The sequence below is a fragment of the Schistocerca nitens genome, chromosome 3, assembly GCF_023898315.1.
Source record: "Schistocerca nitens isolate TAMUIC-IGC-003100 chromosome 3, iqSchNite1.1, whole genome shotgun sequence".
Classification (NCBI taxonomy): domain Eukaryota; kingdom Metazoa; phylum Arthropoda; class Insecta; order Orthoptera; family Acrididae; genus Schistocerca; species Schistocerca nitens.
In genome coordinates this window covers 735,715,831-735,737,356 of record NC_064616.1, presented here as the reverse complement: position 1 = coordinate 735,737,356, position 21,526 = coordinate 735,715,831, and the positions used below count along the sequence as shown (strand labels likewise).

At 43.4% G+C, this 21,526-nt stretch overlaps 1 protein-coding gene across 2 annotated transcripts in view; it reads right to left on the bottom strand.

Annotated features, from left to right (window-relative positions):
* LOC126249737 (L-threonine ammonia-lyase) overlaps positions 1-21,526 on the bottom strand; it is a 224,424-nt gene that overhangs the window by 123,457 nt on the left and 79,441 nt on the right. Inside the window, exon 2 of one of the 2 annotated variants that reach the window (XM_049951416.1) lies at positions 14,369-14,508. The exons of the other annotated variant lie outside the window; for it this stretch is intronic. Coding sequence (XP_049807373.1) covers positions 14,369-14,410 — 42 coding nt within the window. The 5' untranslated portion in view covers positions 14,411-14,508. The remainder of the gene's footprint in view (positions 1-14,368; positions 14,509-21,526) is intronic. 2 annotated transcript variants of the gene reach the window in all.

The window sequence follows — 21,526 nt, the reverse complement described above, 5'->3', positions numbered from 1 at the left end:
CTGAATAAATCTGAACATGATACTTCATTCAAAACCACCAAAAAACATCAGTAAGAGCTTCCTAATTTTGGGACCTTACATCGACTCTTGCAGTAGGTAGCCAGGAGACGCTCTTTGTTAGCGTTCGTGACGAGATGACTTTTCTTCGCACGCCGCTGATACGGATTCCGCCCACATTCCATGGAGTGATTTTCGTGTCACTGCTTCTTGTCGTCATCACATGGACTTTTCTGCCGTATTGCCGCCTGCCATCGGCATCGTCCGGATTCACCGCCATCTCTCCGTCTGTCATCGACTCGACTGTCATTTGTATCGCCGCCTTCGATTGCCAGGACCATCTTTCGTGTCACCTCCGTCTTCGTTGTGTCAGCCATTTCGCTATGGCCTTCTATTCTGTCTACTCTTGCGTTCCTGCTGTCACCTTCTCTCTACTGGTTGCCTGAATATTCAGTCATGGATCTTCGTACAACTGTGACACCTACGTCCATTTAGGCTGATTGCTATTCTGCTCTACCTTCACCCCCTATAGGGCTTACACCATGTCTTCGCCTGTTCTTTCCGCTTTTCTTAATGATACACCTCAAGCGTAACTTACCCAACCTATCACAACCTGACATACAACCACCACCACACCCACAGACTCCACCTGACTTTTCCGTTGCATCTGCCAGTACATCACCATGCGATACCAATCTCTTACCACCACTAGCATTTTTGCATGAGGACAACCCATAACATCAGAAACATGTTTTTTATTTTCGCCAGCCGGCCGGTGTGGCCAAGCGGTTCTAGGCGCTTCAGTCTGGAACCGCGCGACCGCTACGGTCGCAGGTTACAATCCTGGATGTGTGTGATGTCCTTAGGTTAGTTAGGTTTAAGTAGTTCTAAATTCTAGGGGACTGATGACCTCAGATGTTAAGTCCCATAGCGCTCAGAGCCATTTGAACCATTGTTTTCGCCAGTAATCAACACACGAGCCTCACATAGCCTTGCAATAGACCACGTTCTGTCAGCACCGACTTTATCTCGTCAGACAGGCCACACTCTGGGTAAGACACCCTGTGGTAAAAGTCAATTCCACTACCAATCATTTATCTCGTAAACAGTATACAAGTGATTGAAAAGTGATACACTACCCATCCCAGAAGCCAAAAGTCTCTTCCTGAAGCCGACAATATCGTACCAATGACACCCCCACAATCCCCGAACACCTACTCCAGTCAAACCCTCTGACTTACTTCAACCTGACCAACAGTACCTCCATAACCTCAACATCATCCAACTCACACAATGCATAACGTCTGTAATAATTAAGTCTTTTTTTCTCGATTTCCACTACCCCGCTAAGAAAGTTCTCTCCAAAACCTATTATCCGTATGCATTCTTACTACCCCATGATCCTCCAAGCTCCAACCAACCATAGCTCCTTCATGCCGCCTGCCACCCTCACGACTGTGATCAGGTACGTCGAATGAGAACTAAAATCTCAGCCGGATTTCAACATCTGTAAAGCCCTCGGCATCCACAAAAGCCAAGTCCCCACATTTCTTGTTCATATATTTTAAGAATCCTCATCATCTATTGATGACCTGATCAATCATGGAGTCCCCAGTTGGCACTACATACACCGTGAAGAACTTTTCCATCACACCATTGCCAAATATGCCTTAAACACTCGTTTAATGACCAACTAACCCAATAATGTAGAAACCCGTCCACCTGTCCCCAATGCAAATTCATTCGACTACTAAAACAATACCCAAACCTCCAATGCTCACCATAAATTAATATCTGTAACCTATCCCTCCAGACCTGGTATGCCTTCATCTGATCAGACTCAAAAAGTTATCCTCATTACCTGTCTTTTCCTCTCGATTTCACGTCTCCTTTGCCCAATGCAGTCACTCCCATAATGCTTATTTTCATTGTCTCTTGAGTGACTCAATTTTCTTTTTGGTTTGCTCATGTAAGCTCTATTTCTCATTGCCATATCAGTTACAGATTTTCCGTATCATACACCTTGGGAATTACACTGCAATTCAGCATTCAATTTGTCTAATGAATTTTTAGCCATTTGTAGTCTCCTGATTTTTATATTCCGCGTCCATCCGCTTTTTATTCTTATTGATTTTGAGTGGTAAATAATGTCACTGTCTTATTTTCAGCTATTTACTAACCATAAAGTAGAATTTCTCATCGCTTAGACTTGGCCTATCTAACGGCTTCCAGGGGCAACAAAAATTTGACTTGTAATATTTCGCGTGGCCGAATTTAAAAATGTGAAATGCTGTCATAATTTACTCATTAAAGTCATTAAAAGTTTAAATAATAAGGCAAGTATTGCTGTTAAAGCTGTGTTTTCTTGAGGCAGCTCACTATTGGCGCACAAATACGCGGACTAATTCATCCTGTATTTGAGAATGAGAGCTTTTAGCGACTTGCAACAAACTTTACACATAATTTCAAATCTTTCCTGAGCTTTCTCAAGCTTACATGCTTGAAGTAAAATATTTAAGACATTAACTCATTTGTAAAGCAGTCAAATGTTTGAAGCTGTTTTATACGTGGAGGTCGATTCTTTAAAGAATCGGGGGTTCACTGGTTGCAAGACGATTGGCTACACTAAGAATTTACAGGAGCTACGTACATGAAACTGTTTATTCTGAGTAAAAGGTACCCAAAAATGAACGCTTGCATGGCGCGTAGGAAAGAAGGCTCCTTTTCTTCTCGTTGTTCACGCTGTTACAATATTTAACTGCCTGGTTACAGCAAGCTTTCATATCGCCATGAAATGGTTGATAGTATGCTCTACCAGTATTCGACAGAACGGCGATTCAAATCCTCGCCCGGCCATCTATATGTAAGTTTTCCGTGCTGTCTATGAAGTGCTTAAAGCACGAGAGATTCCTTTGAAAACGGCACGACCTACTCTTTCTCCATCCTTCCTTAATTCGAGCTAGAGCCCCTCACGACCATTCTAAGTTCTTATATAGCATATATGCTACATCTAAGTTTTATTTTTACTGCCTTAGGGTGTCGCCTGCTTAGCTGAGTGGTAACGTGCTTGCCTGCCATGCGGCGGACACGGCTTCGATTCCCGGCTAGGTTGGAGATTTTCTCCGCTCGCGGATTGGGCGTTGTGTTCTCATCGTAACCGACACGCAAGTCGTCGACTGAAGTAACACTTGCAACTCGCCTGCCGAATTTTCCCGCATGGGGCCTCCTGGCCAAGAATGTCGCACGATCATTTCATGTTACTGGCTCAGGGAATAAACCAAACTCGCTGCGCCTGATAGTAGCATATACATTATACCATACGCTTCAGTGCTTCACTTGCTTTCGTTTCTGCATTTTCCCAGTAGGTGGCATTTAACTCAGGAGATCGGTGCGATGTCTAGCGATCAGGAACCACCCCTTCTCCTCTTTACCCTAAAGGCAAAGGGAAAGCAGCCAACAGCTCATGGTACATCAAATGGTTCAAATGGCTCTGAGCACTATGCGACTTAACTTCTGAGGTCATCAGTCGCCTAGAACTTAGAACGAATTAAACCTAACTAACCTAAGGACATCACACACATCCATGCTCGAGGCAGGATTCGAACCTTCGACCGTAGCGGTCGCTCGGCTCCAGACTGTAGCGCCTAAAACCGCACGGCCACCCCGGCCGACATGGTACATCCAAACGGCTACCCATCCACTTACTGGCAATGCCCGACGTTGCTTAACTTCGGTGATCTGACCATAATCTCTGTGTCTCATGAAGCGAGGGCATGTAATACTGTTTATGGCGATCCGTCCGTCGAATGGGAAAGTTAACCTCGGCCGGTCCCTCTGGTAGCATTCGGGATGTGCTGACACTGGGTTCCACTCTCTCTCTCTTCTCTCGTCTTCATCCAACACAACATGGCGCCGCGCTACACACAACCATTACAGTCGCCAGACTTACCAGATGCACATAAATTCACAACTGTTCCACATCGGGAAGGAAAAGAGCCACTGTGCGCAACATACAGAAGAACCTTTCCAATTATGTGGCTGAACATGCCCTTCGCAGTCTCCCAGCCAACAGTCCCATACGCCTTTACTTTTTTACTTTGAACGTATCCTAAAATTTTAATGAATCACTCCCATTTCTTAAATTTAGTACTTTGATCTTATTTTTCTCTCAGAACAATGCGTTGATAGTATACATAAACTTTTCATTCATAAACTCTAAGCTCAGGACTGAGGAGGTTAACGGCCTCGTCGTCAACGGGACTTAAAACCCTAATCTTGCCTCCTCTTAAGGCTCACAAAGCACGAGGGAGCCGTTAATGGACAAATTGGTGTTAACAGCCGACCGGCACGTGGAGCGGTTGCAGCGTCGCATTGCTTTGGAGCTTCCCATGGCAATCAAAATCGTTTAAAGCACTGTTGCAAACGGTTGCGTGTTATCACTAGCTACTCATAAAACATTACGTCAACTATCTACACTGTCGAATAGGGTGAACAAGATATCTACCGACTGTCTTTCAGAGGTAACTGTATGGACCAAAAAAAGAAAAAATATTTAGTAAAAATGGGCTCCAAAATGCCTATCTTAAGATCTATGAGCACTTGTCCAGTAGAACAGTTGTGTTTCTCAGTAGCGAAGATGAACAAGTGCTCATAGTTCTTAAGGACTGCACTTTAGAGCCAATGTTTACTAGATTTTTTTCCATGTTTTGGTCCATACTATCACCTCTGAAAATTTGTCGGCGGAATTCTGATTCACCCTGTACAGTCCATGCTCTTGTTTAGTTGTTGTTTGAAGTCTCACTATCAGAGACGAAACTCTAGCTAAAGTGGACTAGGACAGAGAATAAAACAGGCGGTAGAATTGCTGAAAAAACCGTACTGCTACCAGTGTGAAGTGATTTTTGAAATCACGGAAACGCTCTATCAGAATAACTGGACCAGTATTTGCAGCTGACTGTTCCGTATCATAGTGCCATCGCTATTTATAATTTAGCGCATCAAACAAAAACGCTAGCACACGCACATCGGAAAGACACGAATGGCACACCAATCCTTTACCTACTTGTCACTCCATATACAGGGTGTTCAGAAATTCTCGTTACAGACTTATTTGGAATAGGAATCTATGTCCGGAAACGTACTGTTTCTGTTCTAAGACGTTTTCACTTCAGATATGTAACGTATCCACGTCTCCTGAGGAAAAGAAAAAAGTTTCAGAGTTGCTTATCTTGGTACGCAATAGAATAGAGAGGATGACGAATACTACTCCTATCGTCTACTTCATGTGGCCATTAAAATTGCTACACCAAGAAGAAATGCAGATGATAAACGGGTATTCAATGGACAAATATATTATACCAGAACTGACATGTGATTACATTTTCACACAATTTTGGGTGCATAGATCCCGAGAAATCAGTACCCAGAACAACCACCTCTGGCCGTAATAACATGATTACATTTTCACACAATTTTGGGTGCATAGATCCCGAGAAATCAGTACCCAGAACAACCACCTCTGGCCGTAATAACGGCCTTGATACGTCTGGGCATTGAGTCAAACAGAGCTTGGATAGCGTATACAGGTACAGCTGCCCTAGCAGCTTCAACACGATACCACAGTTCATCAAGAGTAGTGACTGGCGTATTGTGACGAGCCAGTTGCTCGGCCACCATTGACCAGAAGTTTTCAATTGGTGAGAGGTTTGGAGAATGTGCTGGCCAGGGCAGCAGCCGAACATTTTCTGTATCCAGAAAGGCCCGTACAGGACCTGCAACATGCGGTCGTGCATTATCCTGCTGAAATGTAGGGTTTCGCAGGGATCGAATAAAGGGTAGAGCCACAGGTCGTAACACATCTGAAATGTAACGTCCACTGTTCAAAGTGCCGTCTGTGAGAACTAGAGATGACCGAGACGTGTAACCAATGGCACCCCATACCATGACGTGATACGCCAGTATGGCGATGACGAATACACGCTTCTAATGTGCGTTCACCGCGATGTCGCCAACACATCATTATGCTATAAACAGAACCTGGATTCATCCGAAAAAAGGACGTTTTGCCATTCGTGCACCCAGGTTCGTCGTTGAGTACACCATCGCAGGCGCTCCTGTCTATGAAGCAGCGTCAAGGGTGACCGCAGGCATGGTCTCCGAGCTGATAGTCCATGCTGCTGCAAACGTCGTCGAACTGTTCGTGTAGATGGTTGTTGTCTTGCAAACGTCCCCATCTGTTGACTCAGGGTTCGAGACGTGGCTGCACGATCCGTTACAGCCATGCGGATAAGATGCCTGTCATCTCGACTGCTAGTGATACGATACCGTTGGGATCCAGCACGGCGTTCCGGCGTACCGTATTACCCTCCTGAGCCCACCGATTCCATATTCTGCAAACAGTCATTGGATCCCGACCAACGCGAGCAGCAATGTCGCGATACGATAAACCGCAGTCGTGATAGTCTGCAATCTGACCTTTATCGAAGTCGGAAACGTGATGCTACACATTTCTCCTCCTTACACGAGGCATCACAACAACGAACGTTTCATCAGGCAACGCCGGTCAACTGCTGTTTGTGTATGAGAAATCGGTTGGAAACTTTCCTCATGTAAGCACGTTGTAGGTGTCGCCACCGGCGCCAATCTTGTGTGAATGCTCTGAAAAACTAATCATTTGCATATCACAGCATCTTCTTCCTATCGGTTAAATTTCGCATCTGTAGCACATCATTTTCTTGGTGTAGCAATTTTAATGTCCAGTTGTGCACGCAAAGTTTCATTTACGACATTCCTTTACAGAAAGCTCTGGCAAAAGTTCTTCCCGCTGCACTAGAAATTGAAGAGACACCAGGCGGGATGGAGAGCGTGTACCAGAACATGCTTCATAGGTACAATTTCTGTTACAACATTCACCGAGTGGGGTGGCGCAGTGGTTAGCACGCTAGACTAGCATTCGGGAAAACGACGGTTCAAGCATGTATCCGGCCATACTGATTTAGGTATCCTGTGATTTCCCTAAATCGCTTCAGGCAAATGTCGGGATGGTTCCTTTGCAAGGACACGGCCGACTTCCTTCCCTAATGCGGGACCGATGACCTCGCTGTTTGAACCCATCCCAAATCAACCAACCAACAACGTTGGTGGTCGCCACAACGAGCTGCTGTTGTAATGCGCCGGACGCTGTGACCGAGCGGTTTTAGGTACTTCAGTCCGAACCGCGCTGCTGCTGCGGTCGCAGGTTCGAATCCTGTCTCGGGCATGGATGTGTGTGATGTCCTTAGGTTAGTTAGGTTTAAGAAGTTCTAAGTCTAGGGGACTGATGACCTCAGATGTTAAGTCCCATAGTGCTTGGAGCCATTTGAGCCATTTTTTGTTGTAATGCACCAGTACTGTTCTATACGTACAGTATGCTGAGTTCTGTTTTGTTTTGGAATAATGTAAACACGTAACGATTAAGTGTTTATACAAAAAATGTGCTTAAGTGGTAAATCAATCTATCGTTACGTTTCCTTACGAATTTTTATCTAATAATTTTACTGCGTCACGCCTAATTCAGTCCCTCAAGCAGAAGTGGATGAGTTAAACATCTGAATTGAGAAACGGTACGTTTTCGGACATGGGTTCCTATTCAAAATATTGTGTACCCACTCACCGCTACAAGTCCTAGACGTTTGCAATAGTATTTTCCGGATAGCCTGTGCACCCGGATCGGACACGCGCTACGTTGCATATTGGCTGCAGCAACGCAGTCAAACAAAAACTTTTAGATCGCCACTTATATTCTTTTTTTCATCCGTGTAAGTGTTCGCAATCCAACATAGGATGCCAGCGTGGCCTCAAGATTGCGTGGCCTCTATTGCCGATTCGAGTATGGTTATGTGTTTTACATGTGTCGCCACTGCTTGTATCCTTTATAGTTGAAGGTTGAAATGAAATATACAGGGTCTTACAAAAAGGTACGGCCAAACTTTCAGGAAACATTCCTCACACACAAATAAAGAAAAGATGTTACGTGGACATGTGTCCGGATACGCTTAATTTCCATGTTAGAGCTCATTTTAGTTTCGTCCACCTACGCTCAATGGAGCACGTTATCATGATTGCATATGGGATACTCTACCTGTGCTGCTACAACATGTGCCTTTACAAGTACGACACAACATGTGGTTCATGCACGATGGAGCTCCTGCACATTTCAGTCGAAGTGTTCGTACGCTTCTCAACAACAGATTCGGTGACCGATGCATTGGTAGAGGCGGACCAATTCCATGGCCTCCACGCTCTCCTGACCTCAACCCTCTTGACTTTCATTTATGGGGGCATTTGAAAGCTCTTGTCTACGCAACTCCGGTACCAAATGTAGAGACTCTTCGTGCTCGTATTGTTGACGGCTGTGATACAATACGCCATTCTCCAGGGCTGCATCAGCGCGTCAGGGATTCCATGCGACGGAGGGTGGATGCATGTATCCTCGCTAACGGAGGACATTTTGAACATTTCCTGTAACAAAGTGTTTGAAGTAACGCTGGTACGTTCTGTTGCTGTGTGTTTCCATTCCATGATTAATGTGATTTGAAGAGAAGTAATAAAATGAGCTCTAACATGGAAAGTAAGCGTTTCCGGACACATGTCCACATAACATATTTTCTTTCTTTGTGTGTGAGTAATGTTTCCTGAAAGTTTGGCCGTACCTTTTTTAACACCCTGTATACGTGCCTATGTCAATGTGGCGTGCAAAAATGAAAAATTACTTATATCCACTCTAATATGAAATATAAAATTGTGTCTGAAAAGTAAGTACAAAGCCAGCTCAGACATAAAAAACAAATGATTTGATGGTTGTATAGCAAAGCAGTAATTGTCAAATCTTAAGAAGTTCGTGACTGGCTCATGGGTACAACGATTGTCGGTAAATCTCCGCATAAACTCAAAGTTCTGTGATTTTCTCGCCGTGGCCATTTCCCGAGACCTATGTGGAAGGAAATAATATGTCGCTCCACTCTCTGGAACGGACGCTCTCTTCTAGTTGGGTCTTCTCTATCTCTTTCATTAATCTAGCCTGATAAGAGCCCCAAAATAATGAGCAATACCCAAGAATCAACCGAATAAGTGTTTTATAAGTCACTTCTTTCGTGGATAAATTATATTTCCTTAAGATTTTCCCAACGAATCTCAACGTGGCATCTGATTTTCCTACAATTTGTTTTATATGGTCATTCCATTTTAGATCGCTCCGGATAGCTATTCCCAGGTATTTTACTTTAGTTATTGTTTCCAGTTTCATTATGATTTAGCTGCCAAATTTCTCGTTATTGGGTGATGCACGGTAATCGTGCTACGAATCGCGTTAGCGATGATGTAGCAAAATCATGTCATGATCACTATGTATGACTCTTAACGCTCGCTTATATTTTACCATATGGATACAAAGAGGATGAGACTACAGTGCACATTTGCGCAGCTTTGTATTGGGCACGGAAACAAGGAAGGTTTGTATCGATACAAAGCACCTTGTTCTCGGGCTTCCCTGCCTTCACGAATTGGCATTCCGCGCCCTGGCAGATCGGGCAGCGTCCTTGCTGTTCCCGTTACGGCTGCCGTGGACGCCCAGTTGTCCTTTCTTTCCTTTTCTCCGCAGCTGACATATCCTGACGCAACACACTGTAAAGCACACTCAGCCACAATCAGTAGCAACGATAAGCAACTCGGCTGCAATTTGCTGTTCGACTTTTCTCTGAAACGCTCTTTTCATTCATGTATGTGGACGTACTCCGGCAATTAAAATGAAGTGTTCTGCATTTATTGACACAGAAAGCGTTTAAAAGAAACATTATCAGTTCAGCCGGCCGCGGTGGTCTCGCGGTTCTAGGCGCGCAGTCCGGAACCGCGCCACTGCTACGGTCGCAGGTTCGAATCCTGCCTCGGGCATGGATGTGTGTGATGTCCTTAGGTTCGTTAGGTTTAAGTAGTTCTAAGTTCTAGGGGACTGATGACCACAGCTGTTAAGTCCCATAGTGCTCAGAGCCTTATCAGTTCACTTGGTTGTATGATCATTTGATGAAAACTGTTCTGCAAAAGTTAAACACATGAGATTAAGGCTTTCGTCATATCCTCTTGTAACTGAGGTGGTACATCGGTACCAGTCTATTACTCACCTAGTCCATTGGTTCCCAAACCTTCTGAGGCCATTACAACTGAGTGTAATCAGGTATTAGAGGGTACCCTCCCCCAAGCCCCCCCCCCCCCCATACAGTCATCAACATTAGAATTAAAAAAGATTTTATTTGAAAAATTTAATTGTTAAAATGATCAAAGATAAAATATATTTAGTTTTGGCAGCTTTTTATTAAACCACTATCTAATGAGTCAATGAGGCTGCTTGGTACCACTTGATTGTAACAATCCTTTTTTATAGAATGATAATTTCTCAGTGCATCGCGTGTGCTGCCAAAAACTCCTACTTAGAAAAGAAAGCTAACTATTCACATTGAGGGTAGACATTTGGTACGAAACACGATTCCCCTGCACCACACCTCTCCCTAGCGACACTTGTTTCACCCATAGCCTGTGACCTCATTTAAAATGCCTGCTCGTCATCACCGATTTCGTCCAGATTTGTGGTATATACAGTGCTTAGCCAGAAATGAAAGAAACAGAAGTGGAAGCCTCAGATGGCTACGCATTTAGAAAAACTAGCATTTTTGGCGCGGCTGGGGCGAGGCATGAGCCACTTACATTAGCGTAGCTTCCAAGCAGGGGAAAGAGTACGGAACAACAATTTGAGGGTCATAGGGTCTAGTCCCCATGTGAGAATTTTTTTATTTTAAATTTTTACTTTACTTGCTCTACAGAGTCAAAAACGCTAGTTTTTGTAAACGCCTAGCCGTCTGGAGCTCCCTCCTCTTTTACTTTCATTTCTGGCTAAACCCTGCATATACAAGGTATGAAACTGGAAGGCAAAGGAAAATTTGGATTGCAAATAAATTTCCGGGAACGGACTGTACACTTTAATTACAATCCTTTCTTGTAAAGTTATTTGCAGACTCCTTGTGGACCTCGAAAGACAATCCTTTCTTGGGACTTATTTTCCGCAATCCCAGATTTCCCTTTGCCTTTCCATTTCATGCTGTTTATGAAAATCTGATATTCAGCGATGTTTCGGTTTATTTGCTTTGTAAGTTACATAAAAATTGAAAATAAAAGAAAATTTTTCGAGAGAGACATGACCTCACCATCCTCTGATTACCGTTCTCTGCTCTTTCCACTATGATATCCGCTGCCTGGAAGCTCCGCCAACAGAAATGGCTCACGTCTCACTCGATCCGCACCAAATATGATTTTTTTTTTTCCAAACCTTTTCCCATCTGATGCTTTTCCCTCCCCTACTTACAATTCTGGCCAAGAAATGCGTGTACCATAAATCTGGACGAAATCAGTGATGTCATGTATGTGTCACTCCTCTTGTAAGTTAAAATATGTGCACTATACAATAGTTGATTACTGGACTGCTTACTCCTGAAATGGCAGAAATTCGAAGACTTCTGGCTGTCAATGCTTTGTTTCTGGTCACTGCCTTAATAATAACAACAATAATAACAATAATATCGTGTAGACACTACAGCAGTGAAGCAGCCATTACATATTTATTGTTGTGTTGTGCTGTTATTTAGTTCGTGTATGTGTTGCGAAGCAAATAATGAAGCAGTGTCTGGTCCATTGCGGTAACTACCTACAGTTCGGAGACGGAGTTTTCATTAGACATTTAAGCATATGTCACGTATATGTCTCAGTTTTACTGGCATAGATGCATGGTACAAAGTATGTGAGTAGTGGGTGGAGTATGTGAGAAAAATGATGTTCATATACAGGGTGAAAAGTATTTAAACCGACAAACTCCGGGAGGTTGTAGGGGACATCAAAACAAATATTTTTCCCTAATGTCATTTTTTCGTATGAGAAGTATTCAAAGCGGTAGAGGAAGATTTCTCTGGCGACGAATTAATTAACCCAACATACACTTTTCCATTTTTGTATGACCAAGAGACAACACATTAACACAACCCAATTTCAATTACAGTAGATTTTCAAAAATGCCTCCATTGACAAAAGGTTACACCATCGGATCATGTTCTGTCTCACACGGGCAAAAACCCCAGGAGTTTCCTGAATTGTTCCTGCTGGTGCTACTATTCGGGCAACCAGATCCTCTTCTGATGCAAAAGGAGTTGCGTAAACAAGGTTGCGCATCTCTCCCCATACAAAAAGTCCAGAAGGGACATATTTGGGGATCGAGCAGGCCATGGTACAGGATCACCTCTGCCAATCCACGTTTCTGGGAACCGTCGGTCCAGGAATCGACGCACACGACGACTGAAATGTACCGGCGCCTCATCATGTTGGAACCACATGAGTTGTCTTGTAGGAGCGGGACGTATTGCAGCAATTCTGGCAATGCTCTGGCGAGAAAACTGTAATAGTGTCTGCCATTTAATGGCCTAGGTAGCAGATACGACCCTATTAAACAATCCCCAACAACACCGACCCACACATTAATGAAGAACCGCACTTGATGAGCGCTAGTAACTGTGGCATGTGGCTTATCCTCACTCCAAACATGCGAATTGTGCATGTTGAAGACTCCATCACTCCCGAACTTTGCTTCATCGGTAAACAACACAGAGGATGGAAATGTAGGATGCATTTCACACTGTTCCAGGTACCACTGCGAAAACTGTGCTCTGTGTGGATAATCAACTGGTTCCAGGTTGTGGACACGCTGTAAGTAAAATTGACGTAACAATTGCTCTCGAAGGACTGTTCTTACATTCGTCTGATTCGTCCCCATGTTACGTGCAATTGCGCGAGTGCTGATTGAAGGATCCCGCTCCACATGCTGCAATACAGTTTCCTCAAATTGCAGCGTTCTTACCGTGCGACGGCGTCAAAAATGGCTCTGAGCACTATGGGACTTAACATCTGTGGTCATCAGTCCCCTAGAACTTAGAACTACTTAAACCTAACTAACCTAAGGACAACACACACATCCATGCCCGAGGCAGGATTCGAACCTGCGACCGTAGCAGTCGCGCGGTTCCGCACTGAGCGCCTAGAACCGCTAGACCACCGCGGCCGGCGCAACGGCGTCCCTGTCCAGGTAATCTGCTAAATGACCCGATCTCACGCAGACGTTCGTACACAGCAGCAAAGGTCGTATGATGCGGGACACGGCGATTAGGAGTTGTTGTTGCTAAACCCGCTGTGCAGCTCGTCCGTTGTGGTTCGCTACGTAGTGCGCGCCAACCATATCAGTGTACTCACCCCATGCGTACCGCTCCATTAGTAAACACAGACAATGCACTACTACACTGGTGAACAGCAAGTTGCCTACAACTGAAGAGCATAATACGCCCTATAAGAACTGAAGATCGTAATGCAGCCTCTAACAACTGAAGAGCGTAATGCGGCCTCCACCGGTTTAAATAATCCTCATAGGAAAAAGTGGCATCAGGGAAAATAACTATTTTGACGTTCCCTACAACCTCCCAGAGTTTGTCGGTTTAAATACTTTTCACCCTGTATTCGTTTCACAAGCTGCAACTTCCACTATATACTGTCACTCACTAATATTATTGTTTTAAAAATATGTAATTATTGGTATAACGATGTAATCACTATTACGGCCTTGTAAAATAGTGATAATAATGAGATTTTAAAAATAATTTAGTTTCTTGACCGAAAGAGAATCGGACCCTTTTGTTTTTACCCTCAGAATTTTTTTTCATTTTATTGCGAAGAGGGTAATTACACCCAGGTTGGGAATCATTGCCCTAGTCGGATGTGGGAAACCGCCAAATAACCACATCCAGGCTGATTGGCCACGTTTATCCGCCGCACGATGTGCCAATTCGCTTCAAAACTTGGACAAAACAAAAATATAAAAAGGTGTGCGTTCCGACTTAGTCTCGCCAAATACTGCCTAGATGGCACTGGTGCATACTTGTCCAATGCTGCAGTGGTATTCCAGTTACAAGTAGGTAGTGTGGTACGTGCCGTCACAGCTGCCGGTAACGATGAATTGGAAAACGACACATTTTTCGGTTATTGTTTGTGTGGCCTGTTTAATAATTGACAGCCATCATACGCAGTTGTCAGGATGAGAAAAAGATGGATAGCACTCCAGTAGATATTTCTTTGACACTTTTAACCGGTATAATGACATATATAGACTTACGGCTAAACTGCTATCGATATTCTCCAAAATAGTTGGGGACAAAATTTCCTCATCATTGCTCCACTTCTGTAAATGGCTCTCCTGCTACTTTAATAGTACTGTTATCGAGTGCAATTGTATTTTTGTATAGGATTTTATAACCTTCTTTGGATTATGTCCAGGTTTTGAAGCGAGTTGGCCCATTGTGCGCCGGGCGGATTCGATCCGGGCGCGCCGCAGCTCCCCGAATCCAGGAAGCAGCGAGCTAACACGTACGGCTATCCGGTCGGCTGTTATCGGCACTAAGAACAAACAGAAAAATTTCATTATCAAAACGAAAGTGATTCATATTTATTCGATGAAGACATTCCTAGCCACGCGGGATTAACCGAGCGGTTTCAGGCGCTGCAGTCATGGACTGTGCGGCTGATCCCGGCGGAGGTTCCAGTCCTCCCTCGGGCATGGGTGTGTGTGTTTGTCCTTAGGATAATTTAGGTTAAGTAGTGTGTAAGCTCAGGGACTGATGACCTTAGCAGTTAAGTCCCATAAGATTTCACACACATTTGAACACAAGACATTCCTTCTTTGCTTTCCCTGTTTATGCTCTGTAAATTCCTTGAAAATCTGAAATCTTCTTGCCTGATACCTCTTTCAGCTCTGAATGTCTCACTTTCCAGATGTGGCACTGTGAACATGTTCTTCAGTAAACTATCATTATTTGAAGTAATGCCTTGTTTCTCTAATGCTATTAGTACAGATTGTGTTTTAAGTGAATTAAAAGTTTCAAAAAAACTGTGAATCCCAAGGAAAGCGGTAGTTCGTAGCTACTAATTGCTTCTATAATTTTGCTCACGACTTGTGTGTGGTCCAAAGCCAGTTTATTAATATGCTTGATTAAAACCCAATGTTTTTCAATGCGTTGATGGTCAAAATTTCCTCCCATATACGCCTCCCAAAATAACCATAACTAGGAAATTTGAGAAATTCGAGCTAAGACAAGGGCTTACCGACAATAATTCTTCCCACGCGCCATTTGCGAATGGAACAGGGAAAAGGGGGACCAGTTATTGGTACCAGAAGTACCCTCCGACACACAATGTCAGGTGACTTTTGGTATATTGATGCAGATGTAGAAACTGAGTCGTTAAGCCACGTCATCTTCCTGTTCAAAGTTTTAGAAAACTCGACGTTTCGATCCCTCAGTTGGGATCTTCCGCAGGATTCCTGTGGCGTCCTTGGGTCGTCGAAAAGTCATGTTGCGTCCACTTATAAAAAGGCTGTTTTCCCGCGCATTTTCGGACAAATGGAGTTACTAGGTAAAAGTCTTCAGGCTGCCATTGATGGACTCGTCTTGGGTAAATGCTGATGGCAGATAGTGAAAGAGAGCGGAATGTTATGTCGTGCCGTCGAGGTTGCATCCTGACAATTGTTTATATTCTTTGCGTGACGCGGCAGGGTATTTACTTTTTTGACGACGTGTAGCCTCGAAGCTGGAAGCCAGTAGCCGTGATCTTAGTCAAAATTGCACTCATTCTTAGGGACATCAACTGATTCCCGGACTTCATTCACTAAATATTATTTCCTTTCGCAAGATTAGTAGGTTATGAAAATTTTAATACTGATTACATTCTTCTTGGTGTCATCCCAGTTTCACCTACATGTACTTCACAACAACCACATGTCACTTCATAGACTCCCGCAGTGTGAAGGTGGTCAGTCACGTACTTTTTAGGCTGTAAAAACTCTTATTTTGTGTTGACCCAATAATTTAGACCTTAAAAACTTTAACCTTACAGAATGAGGGGGAGATTCCTCATTGTTCTTCTTTAAACTGTTATTACCGATTTGTTTTGAAGGTTCTATTCATGGAAAATTCATTGTAGCAGTTGGTCACCAGTGCTTCCCTTAGAAATCAATTTCTGATATCAAGTTCTTATTTTCACTGATACAGAATGCACGGGAAGGCTCAGATGGCTCTAAGCACTATGGGACTTAACATCTGAGGTCATCAGTCCCCTAGACTTAGAACTAATTAAACCTAACTAACCTAAGGACATCACACACATCCATGCCCGAGACAGGACTCTAACCTGCGACCGTAGCGGTCGCGCGGTTCCAGACTGTAGCGCCTAGAACCGCTCGCCCAAAACAGCCGGCTGCACGAGAAGATAGGGTGTTCAGAATTGCTTGCTACTTGGTTGGGTGGTGAGTCGAAGCGGCGCATAAATGACTGTTTGCGTTGGTAGGCTTCCTAGAAACTCTCCTAAGAACTTTAAGGTTTGCCAGTGACATTGTAATGTAGAAAGAGACGGCAACGGACTTAGAATGTCTTGAGGAGTTTCTGAATCTATGAGAAGCAACGATATTACCAAGGAGTGAAGGTATTACACCTAATGCTCGCAACATTAATTGGTTCCAACAACAGGGAGAAAGACACAACGAGGAATCGAGACCATATATTGCTGTCGTCGTAACTGTGCTTACACAGTAGTAGAGATAACCCATAAGCAGTATAAACAGAAGCACTTGCAAATGGCCCAAGTACAACTCACATACAGCACACACCTACAATAAGTTGCAGTGTAACAACCGATGCCCTGTGCATATGCTAGCTGTACCAATAAACAGTGTTTCTTATACAACACGCCATATTTGCTATCATCGTGAGGAACTGTAATTAACCCGGCATGGCGTCCGCCTGTAAGCTTTGCCCTAAGCCCATAATTGATACGGAAATACAGCCAGTCGGGAACCAAACCCACATCAACATGAAAGATCAAAACAAATGTTAATGTCTGACCACGTGGCCGAAGAGTTCCTTAAACACAACACATAAAACTTAGACCAGATTATGTGTCACGAAACATCGCTGACTACAACCTTCTTATATAATTGGTTCAGCTCTCTCGCAAGTACTTGACAAGAGGAGACCAGATTATGTGTCACGAAACATCGCTGACTACAACCTTCTTATATAATTGGTTCAGCTCTCTCGCAAGTACTTGACAAGAGGAGACAGCCAAATTCACAGTCTTAGCACACACATAATCTGTGAGCAAAATAGAATATAACAGTTCAGTTCACGAAGTTTCTGGATGAACTGCATCTCTTCTCATATATCTCGCCTCCTGGAAATTCATTTACTACCGAACAAATGGAGCAAAGATTCGCCGATGACAGCTTGTCTAATACATCCGCAGCGCATCGCACGATACATGACATCCAGGACATCTGACGACAAACGTCGCTTTGTAAGTACCAACGCTACTAATACTTCAGATTACCAGTGACACTACAGTATCCAGTCCCTCTTCCGTTGCAGTACAATGGCGCTCTCTGTGTTTTCACATTCTAGACACTTGCCGAACTGTGTTCCTTCCCTGTAAGAAGAAACTTACTGTTCGGTCGCCACACAGGAACTGCATACTTCTCCGCCAAACTTCCTCATCTTTGGCACAGAGAGTCCACCAGGCTCAGAACCAATGATCGTCTCTACGGGACTCAACTGAAACGCGCCAATCGCAGTTTAAACAACCATACCTTTTATAACCACAGCTGGTGACAAAGACCGGGATGCCTATCGGCACAGCGTAGCCCTGGCCTGAAGGCATTGCCTGAATTCTCTCAATTCTCTACATCCAACATTCAACCGAGGTGAAATACGACACGCATGTCACTGGACTCGCATTCGGGACAACGACGGTTCAAATCTCCGTCCGGCCATACGGATTTAGTTTTCCGTGTTTTCCATAAATCGCTTAAGGCAAATGCCGGGATGATTCCTTTGAAAGGGCACGGCTGATTTCCTTCCCTGCCCTTTTCTAATCCACGCTTGCGTTCAGTCTGTAGTGGCCTCGTTGTCAATGGGACGCTAAACACTAATCTTCCTTCCTTACGTACGACACGCTTGCGGTAGTAGAGCATCCGACAACCCCATCCGATGAACCTCAGCCTGTCAAGGCTCGCAGAGTTTAGCGGAACACGTGAACAAGGCTGCACTACGCCACAGGAGCCTCAGTGCAGCCTGAGTCTGCAATCAAGGTCACCAGCATTATGAAGCCTAAAGCAGGATTGGCTCAGGTGACTGTTAACTTAGGGGGGTTATGTAGGAATTTTACTAAAGAGGATCAGGTAGTGATTGTGGGTGGGGCTGGTAATAGTATTGATAGGGATGGGGAGTATGACATAGATGGTGACCTGGAAAAGATAGCCACTCAGACTGGCAACACGAATGTGCATTTCGTGGAACTGTTTCAGCGTCACGATCGGCCTCATCTTAATACAGCCGTCAGGCGTAATAACATGAGACTTGGGGGTGCGCTGATGACAGAAAGCATGGGTCACATTTCAGTGGTGTCGGTGGAGTCTATGAGCAGGACGGGGTTCACTAGACATGGCCTGCACCTCAACAGGTATGGGAAGGGGAGGTTGGCAAAGCTTATAGGTGACAGCATAGGTGGGGGTGGTGGGATCACTCATGGGAAAATTCCTGCAGTAGTGGGTGTCAGAGCTGCACCTTTTTTAGATTGAAGTCAGCTGATAGGTATTCCTGCTTAAGGGAAGTCTCTCTAACAAAGAAACCACTTTCGACAAAGCTTAGGTATCCGAGTAATGAGGGAATTAGTATATTTCATCAAAATATACAAGGTATTAGAGATATAGTTCGTGAACTGCTTATAGATGTTGACTCTGAAATTATTGGTATATCTGAACACTTCTTAAATAAGGAGATAATTCAGAGGCTTCCTTTACCAAGATACAGGTTGGCTGGCAGCTATTCTAGGAGCTCTTTGCGGTGTGGGGGAGTAGCCATGTATGTGAAAAACGGCATCCCATTTGAGTCAATTGATGTTTCAAAGTACTGCACTGAAAAGGTGTTTGAATGTTGTGCAGGTGTGGTTAAATTTAATGGAGCTAAACTTCTAACTGTTGTTATTTATAGATCCCCAGACTCCGATTTCACAACATTTTTGCTAAAGCTAGAGGAGGTTCTTGATTCACTTTATAGGAAATACAAAAAGTTAGTTATATGTGGTGACTTCAACATTAATTGCATAAGTGATTGTGCAAGGAAAAGGATGCTGGTAGACCTCCTTAATTCATATAATCTTGTGCAAACCGTATTCTTTCCAACGAGAGTGCAAGGGAACAGTAGAACAACCATAGACAACATTTTTGTTCATTCCTCATTATTAGAAGGGCATTCTGTTAGCAAAAAGGTGAGTGGACTTTCAGATCATGATGCACAAATTTTAACTCTAAAAGATTTTTGTGCTGCAACACATGCTAAATATAGTTATCAACTGTTTAGGAAAGCTGATCCAGTTGCTGTAGAGACCTTTGTAAACCTTATCAAGGAACAAGAGTGGCAAGATGTTTATAGCGCTGATACAGTAGATTATAAATATAATGCTTTTCTCAAGACTTTTCTCGTGCTCTTTGAAAGTTGCTTTCCGTTAGAACGTTCAAAACAGGTTACTACCACAAACAGGCAGCCCGGGTGGCTGACTAGAGGGATAAGAATATCTTGTAGAACAAAGTGGCAATTATATCAAAACGTTAGAAACAGGCAAAATCTAAATGCAGCATCCCATTACAAAGAGTATTGTAAGGTGCTTAAAAATGTTATTAGGAAATCAAAAAGTATGTGGTATGCAGATAGAATAGCTAAGTCTCAGGATAAAATTAAAACTCTATGGTCAGTCGTAAAGGAAGTGGCTGGTTTGCAGAGACACGTCGAAGATATAGAATCAGTGCGTAGTGGGAATGTCCGTGTAACTGGTAAGTCGCATATATGTACAGTATTTAATAATCACTTTCTGAATATAGCAGGTGAACTAAATAGAAACCTAGTCCCAACAGGGAATCATATAGCGCTCTTGGAAAAAAGTGTTCCGAGACTGTTACCTGAAATGCTCCTCCATGATACTGACAAGAGGGAGATTGAGTTAATAATCAAATCACTAAAGACCAAGAACTCTCATGGATATGACGGGGTATCTAGCAGAATATTGAAGTATTGTTCTATGTATGTTAGCCCAGTACTTAGCCATATCTGTAACTTTTCCTTTAGGAGTGGTCGGTTTCCTGACCGATTAAAGTACTCGGTAGTGAAGCCCCTTTATAAAAAGGGAGACAGGGATGATGTTGACAATTTTAGACCTATTTCTATGCCATCGGTGTTTGCTAAAGTTATCGAGAAGGTTGTATATGCAAGGTTACTGGAGCATTTAAATTCACATAATTTGCTGCCAAATGTACAGTTTGGTTTTAGAAATGGTGTAACAACTGAAAATGCTATATTCTCTTTTCTCTGTGAGGTTTTGGACGGATTAAATAAAAGATTGCGAACGCTAGGTGTTTTCTTTGATTTAATGAAGGCTTTTGACTGTGTTGACCACAAAATATTACTGCAGAAGTTGGACCATTATGGAGTAAGGGGAGTAGCTTACAACTGATTCGCCTCTTACTTTAAGAACAGAAAGCAGAAGGTAATTCTCCGCAATATTGAGAGTGGTAGTGATGCTCAGTCCCAATGGGGCACTGTTAAGTGGGGCGTTCCCCAAGGATCGGTGCTGGGGCCACTGCTGTTTCTTATTTATATAAATGATATGCCTTCTAGTATTACAAGTGATTCAAAAATATTTCTGTTTGCTGATGACACCAGCTTGGTAGTGAAGGATCTTGTGTGTAATATTGAAACAGTATCAAATAATGTAGTTCATGAAATAAGTTCGTGGCTTGTGGAAAATAATTTGATGCTAAATCATAGTAAGACTCAGTTTTTACAGTTTCTAACTCAAAATTCAACAAGAACCGATATTTTGATCAGACAGAATGGGCATATTATAAGCGAGACGGAACAGTTCAAGTTCCTAGGCGTTCGGATAGATAGTAAGCTGTTGTGGAAAGCCCATGTCCAGGATCTTGTTCAGAAACTAAATGCTGCTTTATTTACCATTAGAACAGTATCTGAAATAAGTGACAGTTCAACACTAAAAGTAGTCTACTTCGCATATTTTCATTCGCTTATGTCGTATGGTATTATTTTTCGGGGTAATTCTTCTGATTCACAAAGGGTGTTTTTGGCTCAAAAACGGGCTGTTCGAGCTATATGTGGTGTAAGTTCGAGAACCTCTTGTCGACCCCTATTCAATAGTCGGGGAATTTTGACATTGCCCTCACAGTATATATTTTCTTTAATACCGTTTGTTGTTAGCAATATTAGCCTATTCCCAAGAGTTAGCAGCTTTCACTCAGTTAATACTAGGCAGAAATTAAATATGCACGTGGAATGCACTTCCTTGACTCTTGTGCAGA